The sequence below is a fragment of the Oncorhynchus keta genome, chromosome 10, assembly GCF_023373465.1.
Source record: "Oncorhynchus keta strain PuntledgeMale-10-30-2019 chromosome 10, Oket_V2, whole genome shotgun sequence".
NCBI classification, from domain to species: domain Eukaryota; kingdom Metazoa; phylum Chordata; class Actinopteri; order Salmoniformes; family Salmonidae; genus Oncorhynchus; species Oncorhynchus keta.
In genome coordinates this window covers 66,140,559-66,164,378 of record NC_068430.1, presented here as the reverse complement: position 1 = coordinate 66,164,378, position 23,820 = coordinate 66,140,559, and the positions used below count along the sequence as shown (strand labels likewise).

At 41.8% G+C, this 23,820-nt stretch overlaps 2 protein-coding genes across 3 annotated transcripts; both read right to left on the bottom strand.

The window, feature by feature from the left end:
* Positions 1–293: 293 nt before the first annotated feature.
* On the bottom strand, positions 294–4,583 carry LOC118389246 (pre-mRNA-splicing factor CWC25 homolog). Its single transcript, XM_035779118.2, has 9 exons — positions 4,338–4,583; positions 3,726–3,898; positions 3,268–3,504; positions 3,077–3,146; positions 2,815–2,963; positions 1,668–1,749; positions 1,267–1,535; positions 961–1,134; positions 294–871 (listed from the first exon to the last, which is right to left on the bottom strand). Exons 1-9 carry the CDS (start codon positions 4,353–4,355, stop codon positions 757–759), a joined length of 1,287 nt encoding a protein of 428 aa, XP_035635011.1. The 5' UTR covers positions 4,356–4,583; the 3' UTR covers positions 294–756.
* A 3,288-nt stretch (positions 4,584–7,871) lies between these two features.
* Positions 7,872–21,164, bottom strand: LOC118389245 (transcription factor Sp6-like). Of its 2 annotated transcripts, none has more exons than XM_035779116.2 (2): positions 20,901–21,164; positions 7,872–10,748 (listed from the first exon to the last, which is right to left on the bottom strand). In XM_035779116.2, exon 2 carries the CDS (start codon positions 10,575–10,577, stop codon positions 9,660–9,662), a length of 918 nt encoding a protein of 305 aa, XP_035635009.1. In that variant the 5' UTR covers positions 10,578–10,748; positions 20,901–21,164; the 3' UTR covers positions 7,872–9,659. The 2 variants fall into 2 exon arrangements, with proteins under 2 accessions (XP_035635009.1, XP_035635010.1); XM_035779117.2 differs by lacking the exon at positions 20,901–21,164 and adding an exon at positions 10,940–11,119.
* Positions 21,165–23,820: the final 2,656 nt, after the last annotated feature.

Below are 23,820 nucleotides of genomic sequence, written 5' to 3'. Positions count from 1 at the left end.
AAAAAAAAAGTACAGTAAACTTTGAGCCTGTGACTAAAACATCGAACCACTGGCGATGGGCACCTCTTAAATCCAGCATTATTATCCTATAAAACAAAAGGCTTTCATGATAGTCATTGAACAATATATGTCTACTTTATGATGATGCTGGTGGCAGTGTGCCTGAGAATTTCGTCTTCATAGGACGTTTTCAATTATTATAGTTTTCTGAAGGTGTATCAAAGCAGTAATCAGCATCACATACATGTAAACTCAGAGTATTTAGTTTTGTTAGCCCCCAACTCAATAGAAGCTCTAGGAACAATTTTTTATTAAGATCCAAAATTATTCTCTGTTACAGCAATACACTAAAGATTTCCAAGAAGCATAATTTACAAAAGGGTTGTGTCTGATAAGTTTGAATAATCCTAAACATTACAGAGAACACAATATACAATTCCCACTTAAAATAAATCCAACATTGCTCATTCTATAAAAGGTGAGTATGGCTTGCTGTTGCTGGTGAATGGCACGGGTGAGTTTTTCCATTACAGAGGAAGTCAGATCCTTTGCATTGCTTTAGTCAGGGCAATGGCTAAGGGGCAGTTTCACAGGGCCCCCAAGTACAAATACATGGTGCCTCTGCAGTGTCTGTTTTGTTTATTGAATTATAAATTAGTTGGCAGTCCTGGCAAACCGGTGCACATATTTCAGTGTGGTAGCTGGTGCATATTTTTACTCTCTCCTCAATCAACCCATTCCTGCTTCTTCTAGTTCTCATCTCCTCATGAAATTCTTCTCCAGGGATGCAGGGGTCCTCTGTATGGAGTGGATGTTTCTCTTGACTCGATCCTCCAAGGAAGAGGTGGAGGCACTCTCCAGCTTCATGTTACTGCAGGGAAGGACGAAACAGTTTTAGAGGACCAGGCAACAGCCAGAGGAAGCATGCCATACGTGCGTGTCAGTCAGTGAGATACTTACTGGATAAAGCCAGCGTTGCGGTCATGCTTGCCGCCTTTTTCTTTCTCCCGCTCCTTCTCCTGTTCATCCTGTCGTTTGTAACTTCTAATGTTGCTTTCGCGCTCTTCGTCTCTCTGTTTGGCAAAGTCCATCATCTCTCTCCTCTTCTTATCCAGCTCTTCAGCAGAGAGACATCTAAGAGAATATCACACAGATAAATATGGGGATAAGAAAACACTTTAGGATGGGGTGGTGGGATTACCATTAGTTCACTGATGATTGAACCCAGGTGTGATACTTGTATAAACAGGTGCTGTGGACTCTTACTTGGTAGTACTGCTCTGACGCCTTTGGTAGCGATCTTTCTGTGGGCTGGGGCGGGCTTTGGGGCGCTGGAACTGTGGAACTTTAAACTGGTCTGTCCTGTGGGATGAGTGGTTCTCTGATTTGTGAGAGGAGTGGTTGTCTGTCCTGTGAGAGGAATGATGGCCGTTCCAGTCTGTCCTTTGAGGCGATTGAGAGCGGCTCCTCTCCTGAGAACGGTGCCTTAAGTGGTTGGTGGGCTTTGAGGACTGATGATGCCTCCCAGCTGGAAACTGAGGAAAGAAATTAGGCGATGAGCGGTACACATCTCTCTCAGGAGGATTAAAGTCACTTTGAATTGATTGGACTAAGATCTAACAACGTTCACTGTCAATATATAAAGATTGAGATTGAGCCGTACTGACCTGTAGTCCATAGCCAGTGGGGACACTGCGATGGTGGAAATGTGAGTGGGTTGTTTCTTTGGATTCCTCTTTAGAATGGTGCCTAAGTAAAGATCCATCCATCACTCAGTTAACCCAATGAGTCCCACCACAACACTGGAATGTTTTGGACTTCGAACCACTTTTAAACATTGTGTGTTTGAGCTACATACTTATGGGTTGTACCATTGGATTAATTTACTTATTCTGCATCCGTCGGTGCTAACCATTAGTCTGTGTAATTATTAACGGCGGCTGAGATAGAGCTGTGTTTGAGAGACACAGGCGAATGTCTGTAGAGTCCGAATAGTTTCAACTACCCATCTATGAAAAGCTCAAGAACACACACACACGTAACATGTTTTGCTCTGACGCTCACAAGCTACAAAGGAGTCATTAGAAGGTAAGAGGTTCTTCTACATAGAATATCATAGGACATCCCAAGACAGTGTCCATGACACTGAAATAAGCTCAGTTGTCACTGACTAGTTGGATATCCATTTCCCAGTGAGCAAACAGTTTCTGTAATTACAGCATTCATATAAATTCATTTTTATCAGGTTTTTGCTTTGGCGGACCTTTTTTCTTTATGGACATTTGTCAATTAAACGCAACTACTTAAGTCAAATTGTTTTGTGTTCTACTTGTAGCCCTGGTTGTCCTGAAAAGAAGAGTAAAACACTTCACTGGGAGGCTAAACATAAGAGCGAGACATGCAGAATTTTGCTGGGGTCTAAGGACTGATAGGATTGGGGCAGCAGGTAGCCTAGTGGTTAAGATCGTTGGGCCAGTAACCAAAAGGTTACTAGATCGAATCCCCAAGCTGACAAGGTACAAATTTGTCGTTCTGCCCCTGAACAAGGCAGTTAACCCACTGTTCCTAGGCCATCATTGTAAATAAGAATTTGTTCTTACCTGGGTTAAATAAAAATATATATATTTTTTTTTAAACAAACAAACAATCTACCCCATCCAGAAGTTGCTGTCAACAATAGAAGCGGCAAGCTATATTTTGTAAACTATCACAAAATGCTTACAAGATCAAAACAGTTCAACTGAACATCTGGTCATATTGGCATCGGTTTACTGATCCTGAGAAACCTCTATTTAAGTTAGGTTTCAGGGGCACCTGTGTATTTTGTCTTCGTCCACAGAGCTTGAGCTCAAGCTCCTTCTCTTATGCTTCTTCTCCTTTCTCCTCTCTTTCTCCTCCCTTTTCTCCTTCTTGTCCTTCTTCCTCTTCTTTTTCTTGTCTTTCATCTCAAGATTCTGACGCAGCTGAAAGAAAATAAAAAGTGAAAAACTGTTGCTGCTTTAGAACCCAGTTAATCTGAAACAACAACAGGCTGAAACTGATTTCATCCCAGTTTGAATCGAGCCATCCAACTTACCATTTCTTTGATCTTCTTCATTTTCACTGGGTTTGTCAAGACCTCCCTCTTCTTCTCCTCCTCCCGTTTCCTTGAAAAATAAGACGTGTCATTATCATCAGCTCTTGGCTAACAGCAGAACATCAGTGTATGGTATAACAGTTGCTAGCTGGACACACTAAATGGTAAAGAAAGAGACAAGAGTGACTGACTTAATATCAAACAGCGGGTCCTCTCTGATCTTGGCGGCCATGTCGAGGTTGGATGCAGGGGTGGAGGGGTTGAAGATTGAGCCAGGCAGCAGGCCGGTTTGTTCGGATGGACCGCTCTCTGGCTCCTCAAACTGCTGGGTGATCTGCTTGTCGATGGGGCGGCCCAGCAGGTACTCATCACGGGACACCTGACCACCTGGCCCCTGGTACATCCAGTCCAACCGGTCATCTTTTTTCCTGGAGTAAAACAACAAAAAAAAGCAGTTGAGTGTTAGCGACAACATCCAAGGGGAGTATCTCTATCCATTTGTCTGTGGTGAGGGCACACTTGAAAATAGGATAATATCAAATAAAGCTAACTCATTTGACCTTTAAACCTAGACATGACAGTAGTTTCTCTATCAAGGTGAGACCTATTACTTCCTCCTCATCACAAGAGTCAGTGAGGGGAGCATTACTTTAGAGCCCCAGTCTGCTGAGCGAATCTTGTAATATCTTCTCGAGCTCGTTCCTCTCTCAGCTCCTTCTGAAGCTCCTCGATCTTCTTCGCCTCAGCCTCATGCTTCTGTTCAGCCTTCCATACCCGCTCTATGTTTTTCATAGTCTGGGGATGCCAGCTCTTCTTCAAGTTCTGACAGAGATAAGAGAAAGTGATATTCGATATAATTAAACAGAACAGGGAAAGACAGCTACAATTAATCAATACAACCATCATTTCTGAATTCCAATTGTTCCTCAGGGAAGGCAAGGAATTACTACTTCTGAATGACGTTAACTAGCTAGGTAGTTGTGTAACAACATAACTGGGAAAATATTAAATAAACACACCTTCAAAATGTAATTAGTTAAGGGGTCAACTTAGTTAACTAGCTACGCCAACTAGCCATCGTTGTCGTGGCAGTAATAGCGTTTCTCTTCACTAAACGCTAGTTCAGAAGTTGGCAGTAATTGAATTGTGTCGAACATTTAGGTGGTTTTGTGATTAGTTAGCTTGCTAGACACAAACAAAACAAGCATGCGTAGCTAGCTAAGTTAGTTAGCTTTTAAATCTAATATTTGATCATACTTACGAGGTCACCTCCTCCCATCTTGACTTAGATCGTCCAATTGAGTAATAAGATATGAATAAACGTGTCCTCTACCTATGTGGTTATTGTATCTGACAAAACAAATGACTATCGAAATAACATCGGCATTTGCATGCTAGGTTAGCGTGTTGTGTTTTCTTTGTACTTCCGGACTTTCTGAATATTTGTCTGATTGTTTAAGAGTGCGTTCTTCTTCTTCTTTGGCTTCTTCTTCTTCTTCTTGGGGATTGGGTTGGCGGATAGCATCAAACTTTGAAGGTGCATACACCGCTACCTACTGTTCTGGAATGTGAGGCTAGTCACGGTGTAACTATATTAAATTCCCTTCATTAGTCCTGTTCCTCTAAGAAAACGAAATAGAGCCGTAGACACCACTTCCCTCCCCTTCCCTCCCCCACTACACCACCCAAACCCCAACCCCATCTAGCCTCTCAGACCCTTTCACACAATCTCTCCCTGTCATACAATTCACAAAATATCAACACAGGCTCCACCGTTTCCTCCACTAAACATTCATCATGCAGACCTGTTTCACGTCTTCCTATTATCCACAACATGGCATTCAAACCTGTGTGCCCAAATCGTAGTCTACTGCACACAACTTCCTCTGTCCTACATCCCATACTCCCCACCTCTTCCTTTACTGACCGATGCACGCAATAAAATGGCCTCCCCTTACTACTAGCATCCCATTCCCTTTGTCAAAAATTGAGCCCTTTTGCCCAGATCAAGGACTTAACTTCCCTGCGACCCAGTGGGACCTGAATATCTACCCCCTCTCTCCTCACAGCACACTTAGTCACCACATCGGCCTTCTCATTACCCTCCACACTCACATGGGCAGGAACCAAACAAAAGCTTGCCACCACTCCCATCCTTTCGAGTCTCATTATCAGAAACAAGTCTCCCCTATCCGAGCTGCCCGTCTTCGTTCCTTCCTTCCGTCTTTAGTCTCCCTGTCCCACCTCCTTAAATCTGTCATCTATGATCAGGTTGAACAACATCGGACTAACCACACTTCCCTGAGGAGTACCATTGTCCACTTCAATCCGCATTGACAATTCTAACTCCATCCTCACCCGTATGACTCGATCGAACAGGAAATCCATGATCCAGTTATACAGACGTCCCCCAATTCCCAATGAACTCAACTGGATCAACAACCCTTCTCTCCACACGATATCGTAAGCTTTCTCAATGTCAAAATACACAACACTCATCACCTCTTTTATTGTCAGGGCCTTGGTTATCTCTGTACTAACTGTCACTAGGGCAACCATGGCAGACCTCCCTCTCCTGAATGAGAGGAGGCAGATGGGAGGAGCTATAGGAGGACAGTCTTATTGTAATAGCTGGTATGGAATAAATGGGAAGGTATCAAACATATGGCAACCACGTTTGACTCCGTTACATTTATCCAATTCCATCCATTAAAATGAACCTGTCCTCTTATATCTCCTCCAACCAGCCTCCACTGTCCTAAACCCACTCTGTGCTAAGCTCATCAAACCCCTAACTCCCAAGAAATACATAATCCTACTCACTATCATCTTTTCCATAAACTTACACGTTGGCTATTACTGCCCGCCCTAGTCGGATCTTTACCTGGTTTTACAGATGGCAATATCACTGCACATTTTCCACCCAGCAGGTATACAACCCTAACACTGTTTCCAACACACTGTCCAGTGCATGCTTAAACATCATATAACACACTTGATCTTCTCCACAGCTCTCCAACGCCCTTGTCGTCTCAAACATAGAAAACTCTGCATCCATTGCTTCTCCTGACTCCCATTTCCTCTTTAAGACATCTCAATGCTCCTTTAACATTCCCTATGTCTCCTCTTACTCACAGAATGCTTTCAAGACAAGAGCCACATCAAAAACCTGTTCCGGGTGCGTTCAAGGACAATGCACAGTGCAGCATTGTGCACACACACACACACACACACACACACACACACACACACACACACACACACACACACACACACACACACACACACACACACACACACACACACACACACACACACACACACACACACACACACACACACACACGAGCTGGTTCCAGCAGTGTGTCTTATAATAAATCATGATGAAGTACTGAATAAATAGACAACATAAGTCATACTTCTTTCTATTTTTATTTCCATAAAGGACATTTCTCTATTAAAATTACAAGCAAGTCTTAAAACCAACCAATAGTACAGCAGTACTTAAATTATTACAAAATATTGTTTAAATTCATATATACTGCGACAACATACTACAGTAATCCTTAAAATAAGGTAAGTTTTAAATAATATTTTAATAATCTTCAATCTGCTCCTAACACATACAACTCAATAATAGCATTGATGATAATAATAATAGAGATAGCCAATAGGCCTTTTTTTATACATGTATCAAGTGTTCCTAGGTAGGCCTATTTGAAATGCACTTACAACAGGGGAATTCTGACCCGAGTTAAGCGCGTGTAGTAGGGAATGTCATTCCTTTTTTATGCACTTTTCTCTCTACAGGTATTCTGACCTTGAACTTAAGCATGAGAATAGCATGCTATTCACTTGTTATTTGTTTGGGGTGGACAGTTAAAAAAAGAAGGTGTGGTGAAGGTGTGTCTACAGATACGCCATGTTCTTTTTATTTTAGTATTTTTCTCCACAATTTTGATCTTGTCTCATCGTTGCAACTCCCCAATGGGCTCGGGAGGCAAAGGTCGAGTCATGCGTCCTCCGAAACATGACCCGCCAAACCCTGACAACCAAGGTCAGCCTGCAGGCGCCCGGCACACCACAAGGAGTCGCAAGAGCACGATGAGCCAAGTAAAGCCCCACCGGTCAAACCCTCCCTTAACCCGGAGGACGCTGGGCCAATTGTGTGGCACCCTATGGGACTTCCCGGGGTCTGTAGTGACGCCTCTAGCATTGCGATGCAGTGCCTTAGACAGCTGTGCCACTTGGGAGGCCCTCAGATACGCCATATTTGAACCTTGTCTTGACTTAATTCCCTCATAACTGATTATTCATAAATAGTTTCCTAACCCTAAATAATATACAAGATCTACCAATTGGTGCTGAAAAGGAAATGAATATGCGTGTATTTAGGCCTACATGGCTTTCTTTCATTGATCCCTAATATTTTGAACTGTTCTATCCATATATTCTAATTAATCTGTCAAGACAATTCTATTAAAGGCACACCACATTTAAAGGGATAGCTTTAGATAAATGTACTGGAAACCCTATTGGAAGAAAACTCCACAACAAAATGTATTGGCCAGCAAGTGGGCGGGTTTTCAGCGGTTTAATTATATGTATCAGCACGCTCAAGGGAACCGCACCTGCATAAGGTAAGACTGAATACCAACTACTGTGAAGTGCGTAGGAAAGACGTGTGTAGCAAAGGCGTACATTTCCTAAGTCTGAATCAGGCCCCAAGAGATTTGCAATAGATGAGTCTCAAAGTGATGTCATTTCATCACATTTGATACACAAAAGGCAAGTAAACCATCAAAAAAACACATTTTATTTTATTTAGGGATGTTTCTAATAGGGGGTTCAATAAACACCTCAGTAAGAGATCTCTACATAGCTAAGCACATTTTGACTCAAAATGCAACAATGTTTTCCTAACAAGGCTAATTTGTTTTACAGTGAGCACTATAAGCTAAGAAGCCTAAACCACGGCACACAGGCCTAAGCCTATTTAGAAAGGTCTATACTGGATTCCGAAAACTTTATCGAAGTGCATCTTCTATCAAGATATAAATGGTTATTTATGACTACTAATATCAAAATCGGTTCTAAACAATTCCACTCCATCTGTTTTTGGCTTTATGCTTGAACAACCTTGGAGGAGGAATTGTTGCTTATCCTGGAAGTTGTTATTGTGACAAAATATGGTTTACATAAGTTCCTCTCAATTAGGGATTTCAGTTCAGCTTACATTTCAGTCCAGCGTACATTTCATGATTAGTGATGTATCCAGCCTGTCTTTTGTCCAAGGAAATCCTTATCAGCCTGTTACTACAGTAGGTTCTGTGAAGTGTGAAATGGGTATTGTGTGGATCGTACACTATCAGCGACAAGACCAAGGAATTACACATTTCCTGTGAATGAGATACGCTGTCATCATGTGACATTCACACCAGCATAGCCGAGATAAGGAGTGTCAAAAGATGAGCAACGGTGCTTTTCACTCACAGCTGAGGGATATTTAAACGTGATGATACATACGGTGCATTTACTGTAAGTGAAATACATGGATAACACAATTAATGTCTTCTTAATGTACATTAAACAGAAAATATATTTGTTGACGTAAAACATGGAGTATGAATACCATGCTGTAATGTGCTGTAGTGGGACATCTCTGCACTTCAAGTGCCATACTTTCAATTCATTTGCCGTCTACAGAGCAAATGCCGTCCTTTTTATTTGAACCGCCCACATACCGCACCAAAATGAATTTTAGTGGTGCTTTACTGTGGTGCTCTTTGGCGAAAGGTTGACGCCAACATTATGCGTGGTCAAAACCAAAAATACAGTGTGGAATTTTCCAGTGACATGTTCATACACTCACGTACAGTATATTATACACAGCAAGGCAAGGGGGTGGGTTAAAGGGTGGGGAAAGGCAGCCAACACAATATACCAACATATTCTAACCCTCTACTTCCATTGCCTTAAATTCAGTTAGATGTATGCAGTGGAGACTGGAGAGATTGATGGCTTCCTGGAAATAAATATCTCTCCGAGTAGCTAGTAGTTTTACTGTAAACACATCAAGCACCATCTTCAGTTTAGCTCGTTCTCAAAGTCTCTGTGGATGGATGGTATAATAGTAGTAGCAGCAACGGAAGTCCTAGCACCTAGCAAGCTTTGACTCTGGGTTGGTTGCCACCAAAGCTATCCTTCAATGGAAGACAACATCTAAAAAATCATTTTCCTTGATTCCTTAGATGGATATCCTTCCAGTAAGGTACTTGACAGCTTGTCCTCTGTTGGTGATGTAACATATGCTCTTTGGTTTTATGTCTGTCTATGCTGTATGGTGCTGTTATGTGTGATATGATGCATTCTTAAAATCAGAGGGGCCTTTGTTGCCTTATGTTGTTCAATGCATCTGGTAGAAATAAACTATCAATTTATAATATAAAACCCTCTATGATTCTACCTCCACTGGACTACATGTATTATAAACTATGGATTCTCTGTCTGATAGAAAGGGGCTGATAGTAGCCCACCGACTGTACGTTATCTGTATAGCATTCCAGATGTGGACGGGATACAGTTAGCTGGACTGTCCTGTCCCAGAGGGGTCTTTCTCACATTTCGGCTGCTTAAGGGGTGCCTCTGTGTCAGATGCAGTGGTGTGGGAGGGCTGAGGAGAAGGCGTGTCAAAGCTCTTCCCCATCCGGCCCCCCTCTCCATACATCCTCTCCTCCCCTGGACCGGATGGAGACTCGTGCGTACGCATGTGCTTGGCCAGGTGGTCGTTGCGCATGAACACGCGGGGGCACATGGTGCAGCTGAACTTCTTGGCACCGGTGTGTGTCTGCAGGTGTCGCTGAAGTTCGTCAGAGCGCGTGAAGCGCTTGCCGCAGAAGAGCCAGTTGCAGACGAAGGGCCGGTCCCCGCTGTGCCAGCGCAGGTGGGCCTTCAGGTGAGAGGTCTTGGCGTAGGCCTTGCCGCAGCCCGGGATGTGGCAGTTGTGCATGTGTTTCCTCCGGTCGTCGTCAGTGCTCTGGCCCATCTGCTCGGCATGGACACAGTTGGGGCACCGGCACACAGACTGGCCTGAGCCCCTGGAGGCAGAGCGGCGCTGGGGCTTGGGCCGGACCGAGGTGGCACCCTCCTGTGGCTCCTCCAGGGAGTATGACTCCGGCTGCAGGAGCTCAGGTCCTCCCAGCGGCTCCATCTTGAAGCCATCCTGGGGGTAGAGGTGAGAGTGAGCTGAGTGTGAGGCTGGGGCGAGCTGGGCTAGCTGGGCAGAAGAACACAGCTGGGGCTCGGAGCCGTAAGGCCCCAGGGAAGACTGCAGCCCCATGGAGCTCTGACCAACTGCCTGTAAGCCCACACCCTGGCCCGCCTGCAGGTCCATCCAGCTCCCTGGCCCGGTGTGGAGGTCCCACCATGAGGGAACGTTCATCTCATCTGAGCTGCCACCAGGGGGTGCTGTCCGTAACCAGGGTTCATAGGGGTGGGCCATGAGACCAGCTGCTGTCTGTGGGATACTGGTGTTGAAGGCTGAGTCTGGTGAGGAGTGAGCGGTAGCCGGGTGGGTCCAGGGTGTGGTGGGCTGACTGATAACTGGGTAAAGATGTGTAGACTACCACATGGCTGGATGGAGAGCTTGAGGGTTCTGTCCACGATTACAGACCTGTGGACAAAAAAACGGAATGTAAATTCTTGTAAGATTACTGCTTCTAGCCAAATGACTTGAAATACTGTTCGGCTACAATGTAACAAACACAAAACATGCAAATACTTGATTTCAAATCCTCCAACCACATGTAACCCCCCCTCCCCTCCAAACCCAACAGACACGCCCCCGTCTTTATGGACACCCACCCCATTTCTCACGCTGCGTGGCCGAGGAGAGAGCAGACAGAATGAGGGGAAGGAGACGAGGGGAACAGAAACGTGTCCGGACAGAAACCTGCCAAATGCATCCGATGCCAGGTACTTCCCATGGTGGAGGACAGTCAAAGAGAAAACAAAGAAAACAAGCAGCCCTATGAAGAGGCAGAGGCAGAGTGGAGATAAATACGAAAGGTGGTGGAGGAAGGAGGAGGAGTGTTGACAGGAACAGCCCCGTGCAGAGATGGGGGGGTGAAAAGGAAGAAGATCCAGGGAGGTAATGGCTGCGGGCCAAGATCTACAGTGTTTGTACATCTCTGAGATTTTCGGAGATGAGTCCTAGCAGACAGAAGAACCCGTTTTTTTATGAATCACACATGATTTAGAACAACATCCCTTCGAGGCGACTAACAAAAAAAGAGACGTTGCGATGAAAAACCTGCCTCCTACACACTGGCGGCAGCCGTTTCTGACTGACGGCTTTTAGGAGCCTGCGAATACAAGTCCAACAATAACACAAGAACAATGACTTTATCCATATAATTATGGCAGCATGCTCGAAGACAGTCAGCATCTTGTCCCCATTCCATTGCAGTGGGTAAACTCCAATGGACCATACAAATGCTATAATACATACCCCACAAATTAGGTTACCTTAGAATTTTGAGAGGTGACGGAATGCACCTGTTCAAATTATAGGAGTCAAGAGACATTTTTGCCAAAAAGCTGTAACCCAATCTACAGGAGACTCTTACTTGGTTCAAGACATGAAAATGATTCAAAAAATGTTCTGGCCCAAAATTATCAGTTGTCGTCTACCCCCCAAATATATGCCATTATTTTTACTGCAGGAAACAGTATATATATATATATGCCATTTAGCTGACGCTTTTATCCAAAGCGACTCACAGTCATGTGTGCATACATTCTACGTATGTGTGGTCCCGGGAATCGAACCCACTACCCTAGCGTTACAAGCGCCATGCTCTACCAACTGAGCTACAGAAGGACCCGTAAAGCAGTAAGGGTCGGAAGAGGTTACTATCTTGTTTGTCTGAAGATCCTAGGTCGTGATACCATATCTGGGAGGGAGAGACCATACAGCACCCAGACAATTAAGCTTCAATAGAAAGGTCAAGGTTCAATGGTAGACCTGCATCCTGTCCCTTGTCCACAAAACCATTAAAGCCAAGCTATTTCCACAACTTACAGAAACTTTGAAAAGATAGCATACAACTTGTGAGATTCAGATTCACTCTTATCCCTTCCAGTGCTTGAAAGGGAATGGACAAGGTATTAGTACACGTTAGGTACTGGTACTCAAGCAATAGAACATTTGGGGTGCGGGTACTCCCTACCAATGAGCACGGGGCTAACTCAAGCGCAGATCCCTTCAATTGATTTTCAATTTGCTGAGACAACAAACAAAGCCTTGAAGACCAACAGGATTACGAGCTATGCTTTGAACTGTTCTTCCCATGGCCCTCTTCAGACACTAGAGAGGAGATGCTCTTGAGTTGGAATGAAATCGTAAAGCGATTAGTTTGGAATTCCAGAATTAGAGGTCTGGTGTTAAAGGTCAAGCTGGTTTATTTCACGTCGCCCTGGAGCCAGAGCTCCACCGATGCTCTGTAATTTTGGGGGAATGCGAGTCAGATGCACTGTGGCGTGAAGCGTCCCCCTCTTTCTCTCTCTCTTCCCCCTCCACTCGTTCGCTCTCTGATATAATAGCCCTGTAAACAAGTAAGAAAGTGGCCGATCTTCCTCCATTCACAAAAGTGGCTGGCTGGAACACTCAAGAGTATCCTGAGAGTAACAGCTGGCATGGGGCCCCTGGGGGTGGGGAGCCGGGGAGGAGGAAGGTGCAGGACGACAGGGCTGCATCGTAAAACCTGCCCGACCAAGACCTAACAAAGTCCCAGGTTTACTAGGCTATGCCCTACCAAGACCCAGCACAGCCCCCCGGTTTACTAGTCTGCCAGAGATGAGGAGGTGCTCCAGGGGAGGAACGCATCACGGTAGATGACGAACTGACTTTGGGGTTATTCCATGTTGGTTATCGTTCTGATTCAGCCAGTAAAGGGAAAAGTACAGATTCAATTTAATAGCAGAATAAGATTCCCAATCTTAACTGTCACACCAATGAATAAAAACTGATAATGGACCGGAGTTTGTGGATTCTCCATACTTTTCTTTTTTACCATCCAAAATGTATTTCTATCAAACACAGACATTTAGAATGGTCAGTTCAGTATGAAGTATCTGTACTCCTACTTCTAAATATCTGTGTTTGTGTTTGAATGGTGTTTGAGTTGAGAACATCTTGGAGTTTAGTCTGATATGTGATATAACGTCACAGGTTCCAAGACGTTATAGAAGACTAAGATCCCTGTAGGATAGTGACTGCCTGACAGTTGTTTGTCTACTAGTATCATGGACAAATGCAACAACCTTGATTTGTTGTATGTTCATGTGGTTTTACATCAAATGTTGTAAATGTTACGCATTATGTGTCCAAATTTGAGCATATTTGTAAACACTCTTGCACAGACATGAAATTCCAATTCAAATACTCAATCAACATGTGAAGATGGAGTAGAGGAAGTGTCTCAACTAGTGTGTCAATAAATCATCATGACTCATATCGAGACAGGTCTACACAGAGGAGCACAACCCATGTGTTGACAGTTGGACATAGAGTACACGAGTGATATGACACCTCCTGTCTCATTGTATTAGACAACGAAAGAAACTTCTAATACACCTTCCCATTTCTATGGTAATTGAATGGGAAAACTCCCTAGCCATTGTGAAAACCCGTGAGGCTTAGGGTCCTCTGAGGCATATTGCCTGTCAACTTTGACATTCAAATGTCATTTAGAAAGTCAAGTGCTCGGGGAGGTTTGGCACCCAAATTCCTTTTAGACTTAATTACAAATTACGGTATCCTTCTTAAACACCTATGTTTGAGGTAAGTATTTACAGTGGGGCAAAAAAGTATTTAGTCAGCCACCAATTGTGCAAGTTCTCCCACTTAAAAAGATGAGAGAGGCCTGTAATTTTCATCATAGGTACACTTCAACTATGACAGACAAAATGAAAAAAAAGGATTTTGAATAAATTTATTTGCAAATTATGGTGGAAAATAAGTATTTGGTCAATAACAAAAGTTTATGTCAATACTTTGTTATATACCCTTTGTTGGCAATGACAGAGGCCAAACGTTTTCTGTAAGTCTTCACAAGGTTTTCAGGGGCGGCAGGGTAGCCTAGTGGTTAGAGCGTTGGTCTTGTAACCGGAAGTTCAAACCCCCGAGCTGACAAGGTACAAATCTGTCGTTCTGTCGTTCTGCCCCTGAACAGGCAGTTAACTCACTGTTCCTAGGCCGTCATTGAAAATAAGAATTGGTTCTTAACTGACTTGCCTGGTTAAATAAAGGTAAAAAATAAAATAAAAAGGTTTTCACACACTCTTGCTGGTATTTTGGCCCTCCATGCAGATCTCCTCTAGAGCAGTGATGTTTTGGGGCTGTTGCTGGGCAACTTTTCAACTTCCTCCAAAGATTTTCTATGGGGTTGAGATCTGGAGACTGGCTAGGCCACTCCAGGACCTTGAAATGCTTCTTACGAAGCCACTCCTTTGTTGCCCGGGCGGTGTGTTTGGGATCATTGTCATGCTGAAAGACCCAGCCACGTTTCATCAGCAATGCCCTTGCTGATGGAAGGAGGTTTTCATTCAAAATCTCATGATACATGGCCCCATTCATTCTTTCCTTTACACGGATCAGTCGTCCTGGTCCCTTTGCAGAAAAACAGCCCCAAAGCATGATGTTTCCACCCCCATGCTTCACAGTAGGTATGGTGTTCTTTGGATGCAACTCAGCATTCTTTGTCCTCCAAACACGACGAGTTGAGTTTATACCAAAAAGTTATATTTTGGTTTCATCTGACCATATGACATTCTCCCAATCTTCTTCTGGATCATCCAAATGCTCTCTAGCAAACTTCAGATGGGCCTGGACATGTACTGGCTTAAGCAGGGGGACACATCTGGCACTGCAGGATTTGAGTCCCTGGCGGCGTAGTGTGTTACTGATGGTAGGCTTTGTTACTTTTGTCCCAGCTCCTTGCAGGTCATTTACTAGGTTCCCCTGTGTGGTTCTGGGATTTTTGCTCACCGTTCTTGTGATCGTTTTGACCCCACGGGCTGAGATCTTGCGTGGAGCCCCAGATCAAGGGAGATTATCAGTGGTCTTGTATGTCTTCCATTTCCTAATAATTATTCCCACAGTTGATTTCTTCAAACCAAGCTGCTTACCTATTGCAGATTCAGTCTTCCCAGCTTGGTGCAGGTCTACAATTTTGTTTCTGGTGTCCTTTGACAGCTCTTTGGTCTTGGCCATAGTGGAGTTTGAAGTGTGACTGTTTGAGGTTGTGGACAGGTGTCTTTTATACTGATAACAAGTTCAAACAGGTGCCGTTAATACAGATAACGAGTGGAGGACAGAGGAGCCTCTTAAAGAAGAAGTTACAGGTCTGTGAGAGCCAGAAATCTTGCTTGTTTGTATGTGACCAAATACTTTTTTCCCACCAAAATTTGCAAATAAATTCATTAAAAATCCTACAATGTGATTTTCTGGATTTTTTTCTTCTCTTTTTGTCTGTCATAGTTGTCTGTCATAGGCCTCTCTCATCTTTTTAAGTGGGAGAACTTGCACAATTGGTGGCTGACTAAATACTTTTTTGCCCCACTGTAGCTGTTTGACAATAAGCCCTAAATTGATCTCCAAGGTTGAGCTTACACAAGTAGGGCTAGTATAGTGATTATTGTGTAGGCCTACCATACACTGATTGATCAGTATTCTACTCAAACTCACAAGTAGCTATGTAACTTGTACTGAGGACTATTTTTTGTTCGCTCATACAGGAGTAGTAAAAGCTCTAGTTCACACAACAGTAATAATATTTTGTGATTTATGAAATGTTTGATTTGTATTCCATTTGTATTTATCAAAGGGCTGCTGCAGCACCCTCCACACCCCTACTTCGAATAACAGGAAGTGGTTGAAGAGCTTTATGTTAAGTGATGATAATAAACAATTATTTGTCAATCATCATTTATTTGAAAAACACAGTTTCCATCACCATTTGTCACAATAAAGAAAGTTAGACAAAATAAATATCCACCCGTCGAATGGAATAAAATGTTGTCGATCTTTATAAAAATGTGCTTATTACTGCCGTTTCCATTACACATGTCGCAATGATATATTCAACATTGCTTTTGTCGAATAAACCTGGGTCAATGGAAACCTGCCTAGACAGTCTACATGGAGGAGGTAAGAGCCTGGCGGAGTGGTGCCAGGAAAATAGCCTCTCCCTCAATGTAAAAAAAACAAAGGAGTTGATCGTGACCCTCTCCCAGTGGAGAGGGTCAAAAGCTTCAAGTTCCTTGGAGTGCACATCACTGAGGACCTTAATTGGTCCCACCACACTGACACCATGCTGAAGAGGGCGCAACAGCATCTATACAACCTCGGACGGCCGAAAAAAATCAGCATTGCCCCTAAGACCCTCACAAACTTTTACAGATGCACCATTGAGAGCATTCTGTCGGGCTGCATCACCGCTTAGTAAGGCAACTGCACCACCCTCAACCAAATCGCTCTCTTGACGGTGGTGCGGTCAGCACAACACATCACCGGGGGCACACGAGTCACTGTCTGTTCACTCTGCTACCATTTAGCAGACAGAGACAGTACAGGTGCATCAAAGCTGGGACATAAAGACTGAAAAACAGCTTCTATCTCCAGGCCATCAGACTGTTCAACATCCATCGAGCCATCTTCTGTAGTAAGAGACAAAGATAGACTCACTCACTCACACAAACACACACACAAGCTTACACGCACACGCACACACACACCTCATACACACACAGACTCCTGTCTCACAAATAGGCTCACAAACTCACAAACACATGCACATAGTACACACACACACACACACACACACACACACACACACACACACACACACACACACACACACACACACACACACACACACACACACACACACACACACACACACACACACACACACAGCCAACGCTAATGTCCCATGTATATAGAGACATTAAACACTGGACCGTTTATTTTATATTTTTGTTTACTCTGTGTATTCATATACTGTATTCTTCATATAGCTTCATATAGCATTGTAATATACAGTACATTCAGAAAGTTTTCACACCCCTTGACTTATTTCACATGTTGTTACAGCCTCGAATTCAAAATAGATTAAATAGACGTTTTTTCTCACCCATCTACACACAATACTCCATAATCCCAAAGCGAAGAAAAAAATCAGAAATCTATTGAAAATGTATTGAAAATGAAATACATAAACATCTAATTTACATACACTACCGTTCAAAAGTTTGGGGTCACTTAGAAATTCCCTGTTTTTGAAAGAAAAGCAATTTTTTGGGGTAGACTTTGTTAATGTTGTAATTGACTATTGTAGCTGGAAACTGGCAGCTTCATCAAATAGTTCCCACAAAACACCAGTCTCGACATCAACAGTGAAGAGGCGACTCCAGGATGCTGGCCTTCTAGGCAGAGTTCCTCTGTCAGTTGTCTGTGTTTTTTTGCCCATCTTAATCTTTTCTTTTCATTGGTCTGTCTGAGATATGTTTTTTTTTTAGCAACTCTGCCTAGAAGGCCAGAATCTCGTAGTCGCCTCTTCACTGTTGACGTTGAGACTGGTGTTTTGCGGGTACTATTTAATGAAGCTGCCAGTTGAGGACATGTGAGGCTTCTGTTTCTCAAACTAGACACTCTAATTTACTTGTCCTCTTTCTCAGCTGTGCACTGGGGCCTCCCACTCCTCTTTCTATTCTGGTTAGAGACAGTTTGCGCTGTTCTGTGAAGGGAGTAGTACACAGCGTTGTACTAGATCTTCAGCTTCTTGGCAATTTCTCTCTTGGAATAGCCTTCCTTTCTCAGAACAAGAATAGACTGATGAGTTTCAGAAGAAAGTTAGTTGTTTCTGATCATTTTGAGCCTGTAATCGAACCCACAACTGCTGATGCTCCAATTACTCAGCTAGTCTAAATAAGGCCAGTTTTACTGCTTCTTTAATCCGACAACAGTTTTCAGCTGTGCAAACTTATTTGCAAAAGGGTTTTCTAATTATCAATTAGCCTTTTAAAATTATAAACTTGGATTAGATAACACAACGTTCTATTGGATCACAGGAGTGATGGTTGCTGATAATGGGCCTCTGTACGTTGAACTGTAGTGTAAATATTCACACCCCTGAGTCAATACATGTTAGTCACCTTTGGCAGCGATTACAGCTGTGAATATCTCTGGGTATGTCTCTAAGAGATTGCACACCTGGATTGTACGATATTGGCACATGATTCTTTTTAAAAGTCTTCAAGCTCTGTCAAGTTGGTTGTTGATTATTGCTAGACAAACATTTTCAAGTCTTGCCATAGATTTTCAAAACGATTTAAGTCAAAACTGTAACTAGGCCACTCAGGAACATTCAATGTCATCTTGGTAAGTATATTTGGCCATGTGTTTTAGGTTATTGTCTTGCTGAAAGGTGAATTTGTCTCCCAGTGTCTGGTGGAAAGCACACTAAACCAGGTTTTCCTCAAGGATTTTCCCCGTGCTTAGCTCTATTCCATTTATTTCTATCCTAAAAACTCTCTAGTCCTTGACAAGCATACCCATAACATGATGCAGCCACCACCTTGCTTGAAAATATGAAGAGTGGTACTCAGTGATGTGTTGTGTTTTTGGCCACATTTCTTGCAATTTTACTTTAGTGCTTTATTGCAAACAGGATGCATGTTTTGGAATATTTTTATTCTGTCATTTTGGTTAGTATTGTGGAGTAACTACAATGTTGTTGATACATCCATATGTTTTTCCTATCACAGCCATTAAACTCTGTAACTGTTTTAAAGTCACTATTGGACTGGTGAAATCCCTGCGCGGTTTCCTTCCTCCCCAGCAACTGCGTTACGAAGGACGACAGTATCTTTGTAGTGACTGGGTGTATTGACACCCGATCCAAAGTGTAATTAATAACTTCACCATGCTTAAAGAGATATTCAATGTCTGCTTTTTTAAAACCGTTTTACCAATAGGTGCCCTTCTTTGCGAGGCATTGGAAAACCTCCCTGGTCTTTTGTGGTTGAAACTGTGTTAGAAATTCACTGCTCGACTGAGGGACCTTACAGATAATTGTATGTGGGGTACAGAGACGAGGGTAGTCATTCAAAAATCATGTTAAACACTATTATTGCATACAGAGTGAGTCCATGCAACTTATTATGTGACTTGTTAAGCACTTTTTTACACCTGAACTTATTTAGGCTTGCCACAATATACTTATTGACTCAAGATAATTCAGTTTTTCATTTTTCCACCTTGACATTATGGGGTATTGTTTATAGGCCAGTGACACAAAATATAAATTGAATACATTTTAAATGTAGGCTGTAACATAACAATAATGTGGAAAAAGTCAAGGGGTGTGAATACTTTCTGAAGGCACTGTATCTACTGCTGTACATTGCATTCTGTTACATATACTGGATTCTCGATCTACTGCTGTACATATTGTTTTTGGTGTATATACACATAGATTACATTTGGATTTCTAATACAGTGTTATTTGGGTTGTCAACTGGATTAGTTCTGACATTTGTGATTTCCTGTTTCATTTTTTATTTTTAAATCACCTAGGATTATATCATTCCCTTTCACAGAATGCATTGTTCCCTGCCCTTGTTGATTACAGATACATTATCAAGGTCCTGGATGTCTTGGATCAATTTGGGTTGAAGAGAATCAGGCCTACGCAGCTCTATGTGAGGCATGATGTAATGTTGTTTTATTTCTGTCAAATAAAAGTCACCTTGTTATGCATTTCAGTCACCATAACATTCATACTGTAGTTTTGTAGTCTACTACAGCATTGGAATATATTGTACGAGAGAGTGCAAGATAGGCTACTCCCCTATATAAATTGGTAAAAGATTCACTATAACATATTCTAATAATTGGAATACCATTTATTGTAAAAAAAAATATTTAAAAAAGTTCCTAAAATGCTTTTTCGTTGATTTTGATTGTTGGTTTTGATGGTGATGATGGTTCACCATCATCCTCAGTGTGCTTTTCAACATTGGAAGGCATACAGATTACTGGTGCTAATTGTTTCCCTCAATCATAATGAATACCCTTGTGTGCGATAACCAATTTCTAAATCGAGGTCTTTGGGGCGGTGAAAACATAAAAACACGAGACATTCAACAACCTTTTAGGGACTCTACCTCCTGCTTTATGTTTCATCTGTGACCAGGAAACATTCCCCTAAATATGAACTCAAACTGGAAAGGAGATTTATTCAAATTTCTACTTTATTCTACTTTATTTTGATGCAAATTGTACACATTTTTCTATTTTAAAATATGGTATCAAATGAACAACCTGTCACTCAAACCCAATCCTTTCCATGAGTGGGGAAGGAATTTGAATTAGGCCTACAATAATATATATATATTTATATATATATTCATGACTTCACGACTTTCATTACAGATTATGAATTGAAATATGTCTTTCCAAATCTAAATTAAAATACAAATTGAAGATAATAAATACTTACACTACGATTTTTCCAATATTTTTTCTTACTTTTTCTTAAAAAGAAATGCTTAAATGTTTACCATATTTCTTTATTTCAAGTGGTTCTAGTTATTCCAGGTACATTCCTCTGTTTCATTGTTCATGCAACTGTCAAAAGGATGTACCCGTCACTTCGATATTGTTCCACTACACAAGAAATACAATGCAACGGTTACCTCGTTGGTAAACAATGCGATGCTTATGAAACAAAAACCTTTATATTGAAACATATATATATACCTGTTTATCCAATGGTGCCCGTAGTTCTATTCCGACGCGATGTACGAATAGCTTTTTGTAGCCTATTATATTCACTGGTATGAAAATAAATAAATCACCTTGGCAGAAGTCAAGTAAAAGCCTTTGGTAAAATAAAAAAAAACTCGAATAAAGAAATAGATATCCTGGTATATCATAAAGTTCCCTCCATCTCGAGCAGTTCAGGTGAGACAAGACAACGCTTCCACGTACAGGTAAGCATACTCAATGGTGGCAAAGTTTATAATAGGCTATGTCTCTTTTTCTTCTCGCAGGCTCCGCCCTCTTTCGGTGTGTGCCTTTCCTTTGAAGATGGTACATGGGCATGGCTCACTTACGTTACAACATTCGGACCCATTAGAAAGTTGACAACTCTTTGAACACTCTTGTTACATCATTTGGGGTTGTCTCAGTGTATAATACTTGTATTTCAAATGGCTCCAATGTTTGCCCACTGCGACTTACTCTCAGAAAAACTTTACTCAAAGCAATTCTATAAAGAATTATGTCAATGCACTAATGCATTACTAGCAGCTAGTCACTTACAGAACAGTAGCCTACTTGTTTATTAGATTGTGTGTTAAAAATAAGAAATAATTTATAACTGAATAAACTATGAATCATTAAAAAACATCAAAGCTGAGTTCACCAATACATGTCACCCATCTTATTGACCCCATGGTGACACAGTGGCATCTGGTAACATTGCATTGGTCATGATTGTCACTGGTCTGGTCACCATGTAGGCTCCTATGTCATCCTATGTAAACTACTGGCAACAGGTCTCTATAGCACAGATTGTATCTCTTAATTGTTATGCATACACAATCTACTGTAACCTGTTTATATAACCTTCAGTATCAGTTCAATTCTCATTCGTCAAGAAACCACAATTTACAAAACAGTATCATATCCTTTCATCTTCTGCATGTTACAGGCAGTATAGGTGCCTTATCAAAGCTCAGTGGTGCCCAAATACATAGCTGTTCCTCTTACGTTTGCCAAATGAGAGGAAACACTTGTTAACTGTTGTCGGTCATACAAATGAAAATACGGATGAAATCCAATCCAACATCACTGCTCTTCACTGTTTTATTAGCCTCTTCTTCTAAAGTGTTTTCTTTTTTCCCTCTTCTCAGTTAATTCCTTTCCTGTCACAGCATGTTGGTGGAGTGACTTCAAATCACCTGACAAACAGAGGCCACAGACAGACCGGCGGGAAGTGGTTTACTTACTTACTGCCGTCTTCTTCTCTTTCTCTGAAGCAGCCGTTTTTAAAACGCTGAGTTTGTATCAATAATGCATGTACATTGTGTCTATGGTTGGACTGCAACATAATAGGATACAGATGTATTTTGTTTTGTATCAAATTATGAAATATTGACTGATTCACATTTTCAGTAAAAAAAAAAAGTCCTGATCATAACCATGAACCATAACCATTTTGTTGTGTTACAGCCTGAATTCGAAATGCAATAAATGTATGTTTTTTTCCACACTCTACACACAATACCCTATAATGACAAAGTGAAAATATGTTTTTCAAAATCTTTGTAAATTTACAGCCATTTTCAAGTCCTGCCGTAGACTTTGAAGCAGATTTAAGTCAAAACTATAACTCGGTCACTCAGGAACATTTATTGTCTTCTAGGTAATCAGTGTAAATTTGGCCTTGTGTTTTAGGTTATTGTCCTACTGAAAGTTTAATTAATTTCCCAGTGTCTGGTGGAAAGCAGATTGAACCAGGTTTTCCTCTACGATTTTGCCTGTGCTTAGCTCCATTCTATAGATTTTTTTTATCCTGTAAAAAACACCCCAGTCATTAACGATTACAAGCATACCCATAACATGATGCAGCCACCACTATACTTTAAAATATGGAGTAGTACTCATAAACATCTTGCATTGGATTTGCCACAAACATAACACTTTGTATTAAAGTTACTTTGTCACATTTTTTGCAATATTACTTAAGTGCCTTGTTGCAAACAGGATGCATGTTTTGGAATATTTGTATTCTGTACAGGCTTCCTTCTTTTCACTCTGTCAATTAGGTTAGTATTGTGGAGTAACTACAATGTTGTTGATCCATCCTCAATTGTCTCCTATCACTGTCATTAAACTCTGTAACTTTTTTAAAGTTCACCATTTGCCTCATGGTGAAATCCCTGAGGGTTTCCTTCCTCTCTGGCAACTGAGTTAGGAAGGATGCCTGTATCTTTGTAGTGACTGGGTGTATTAACACCATCAAAAGTGTAATGAATAACTTCACCATGTTCAAAGGGATATTCAACGTCTGATTTATTTGATTTTATACCACCAATAGGTGCCCTTCTTTGTGAGGCAATGGAAAACCTCCCTGGTCTTTATGGTTGAATCTGTGTTTGAAACTCACTGCTCGACTGAGGGACCTTACAGATAATTGTATGTGTGGGGTACAGAGATGAGGTAGTCATTCAAATATCATGTTAAACACTATTATTGCACACAGAGTGAGACACAAAATCTCAATTTAATCCATTTTAAATTCCGTCTGTAACACAACAAAATGTGGAGAGTCCAGGGGTGTGAATACTTTCTGAAGGCCCTGTATGTGCGTAGGCTGTTTCAATAAAACAGACTGACAGTGTATTACAACAGACAACTGTAGCCTACATGCACTGTGCTATAAAAGTGCTTCTTTGATAAGGGATGTAGGCTTTTCTTCCATACTTACTAGCTTTCCCAACCTGTATTGAAAAGTTCACACAGAAAGAATTCCTTTCAATAGGGGATTGATCTTGTGTGCGTTCTCACTAGTGAAATTAATCTGGATACGCATGTACACAGAGAGGGATCAAGTTGCTGAATTGGGGACCACACACAATGCCTAAATGATGTTTACCAATGTCTTTCAATAGTC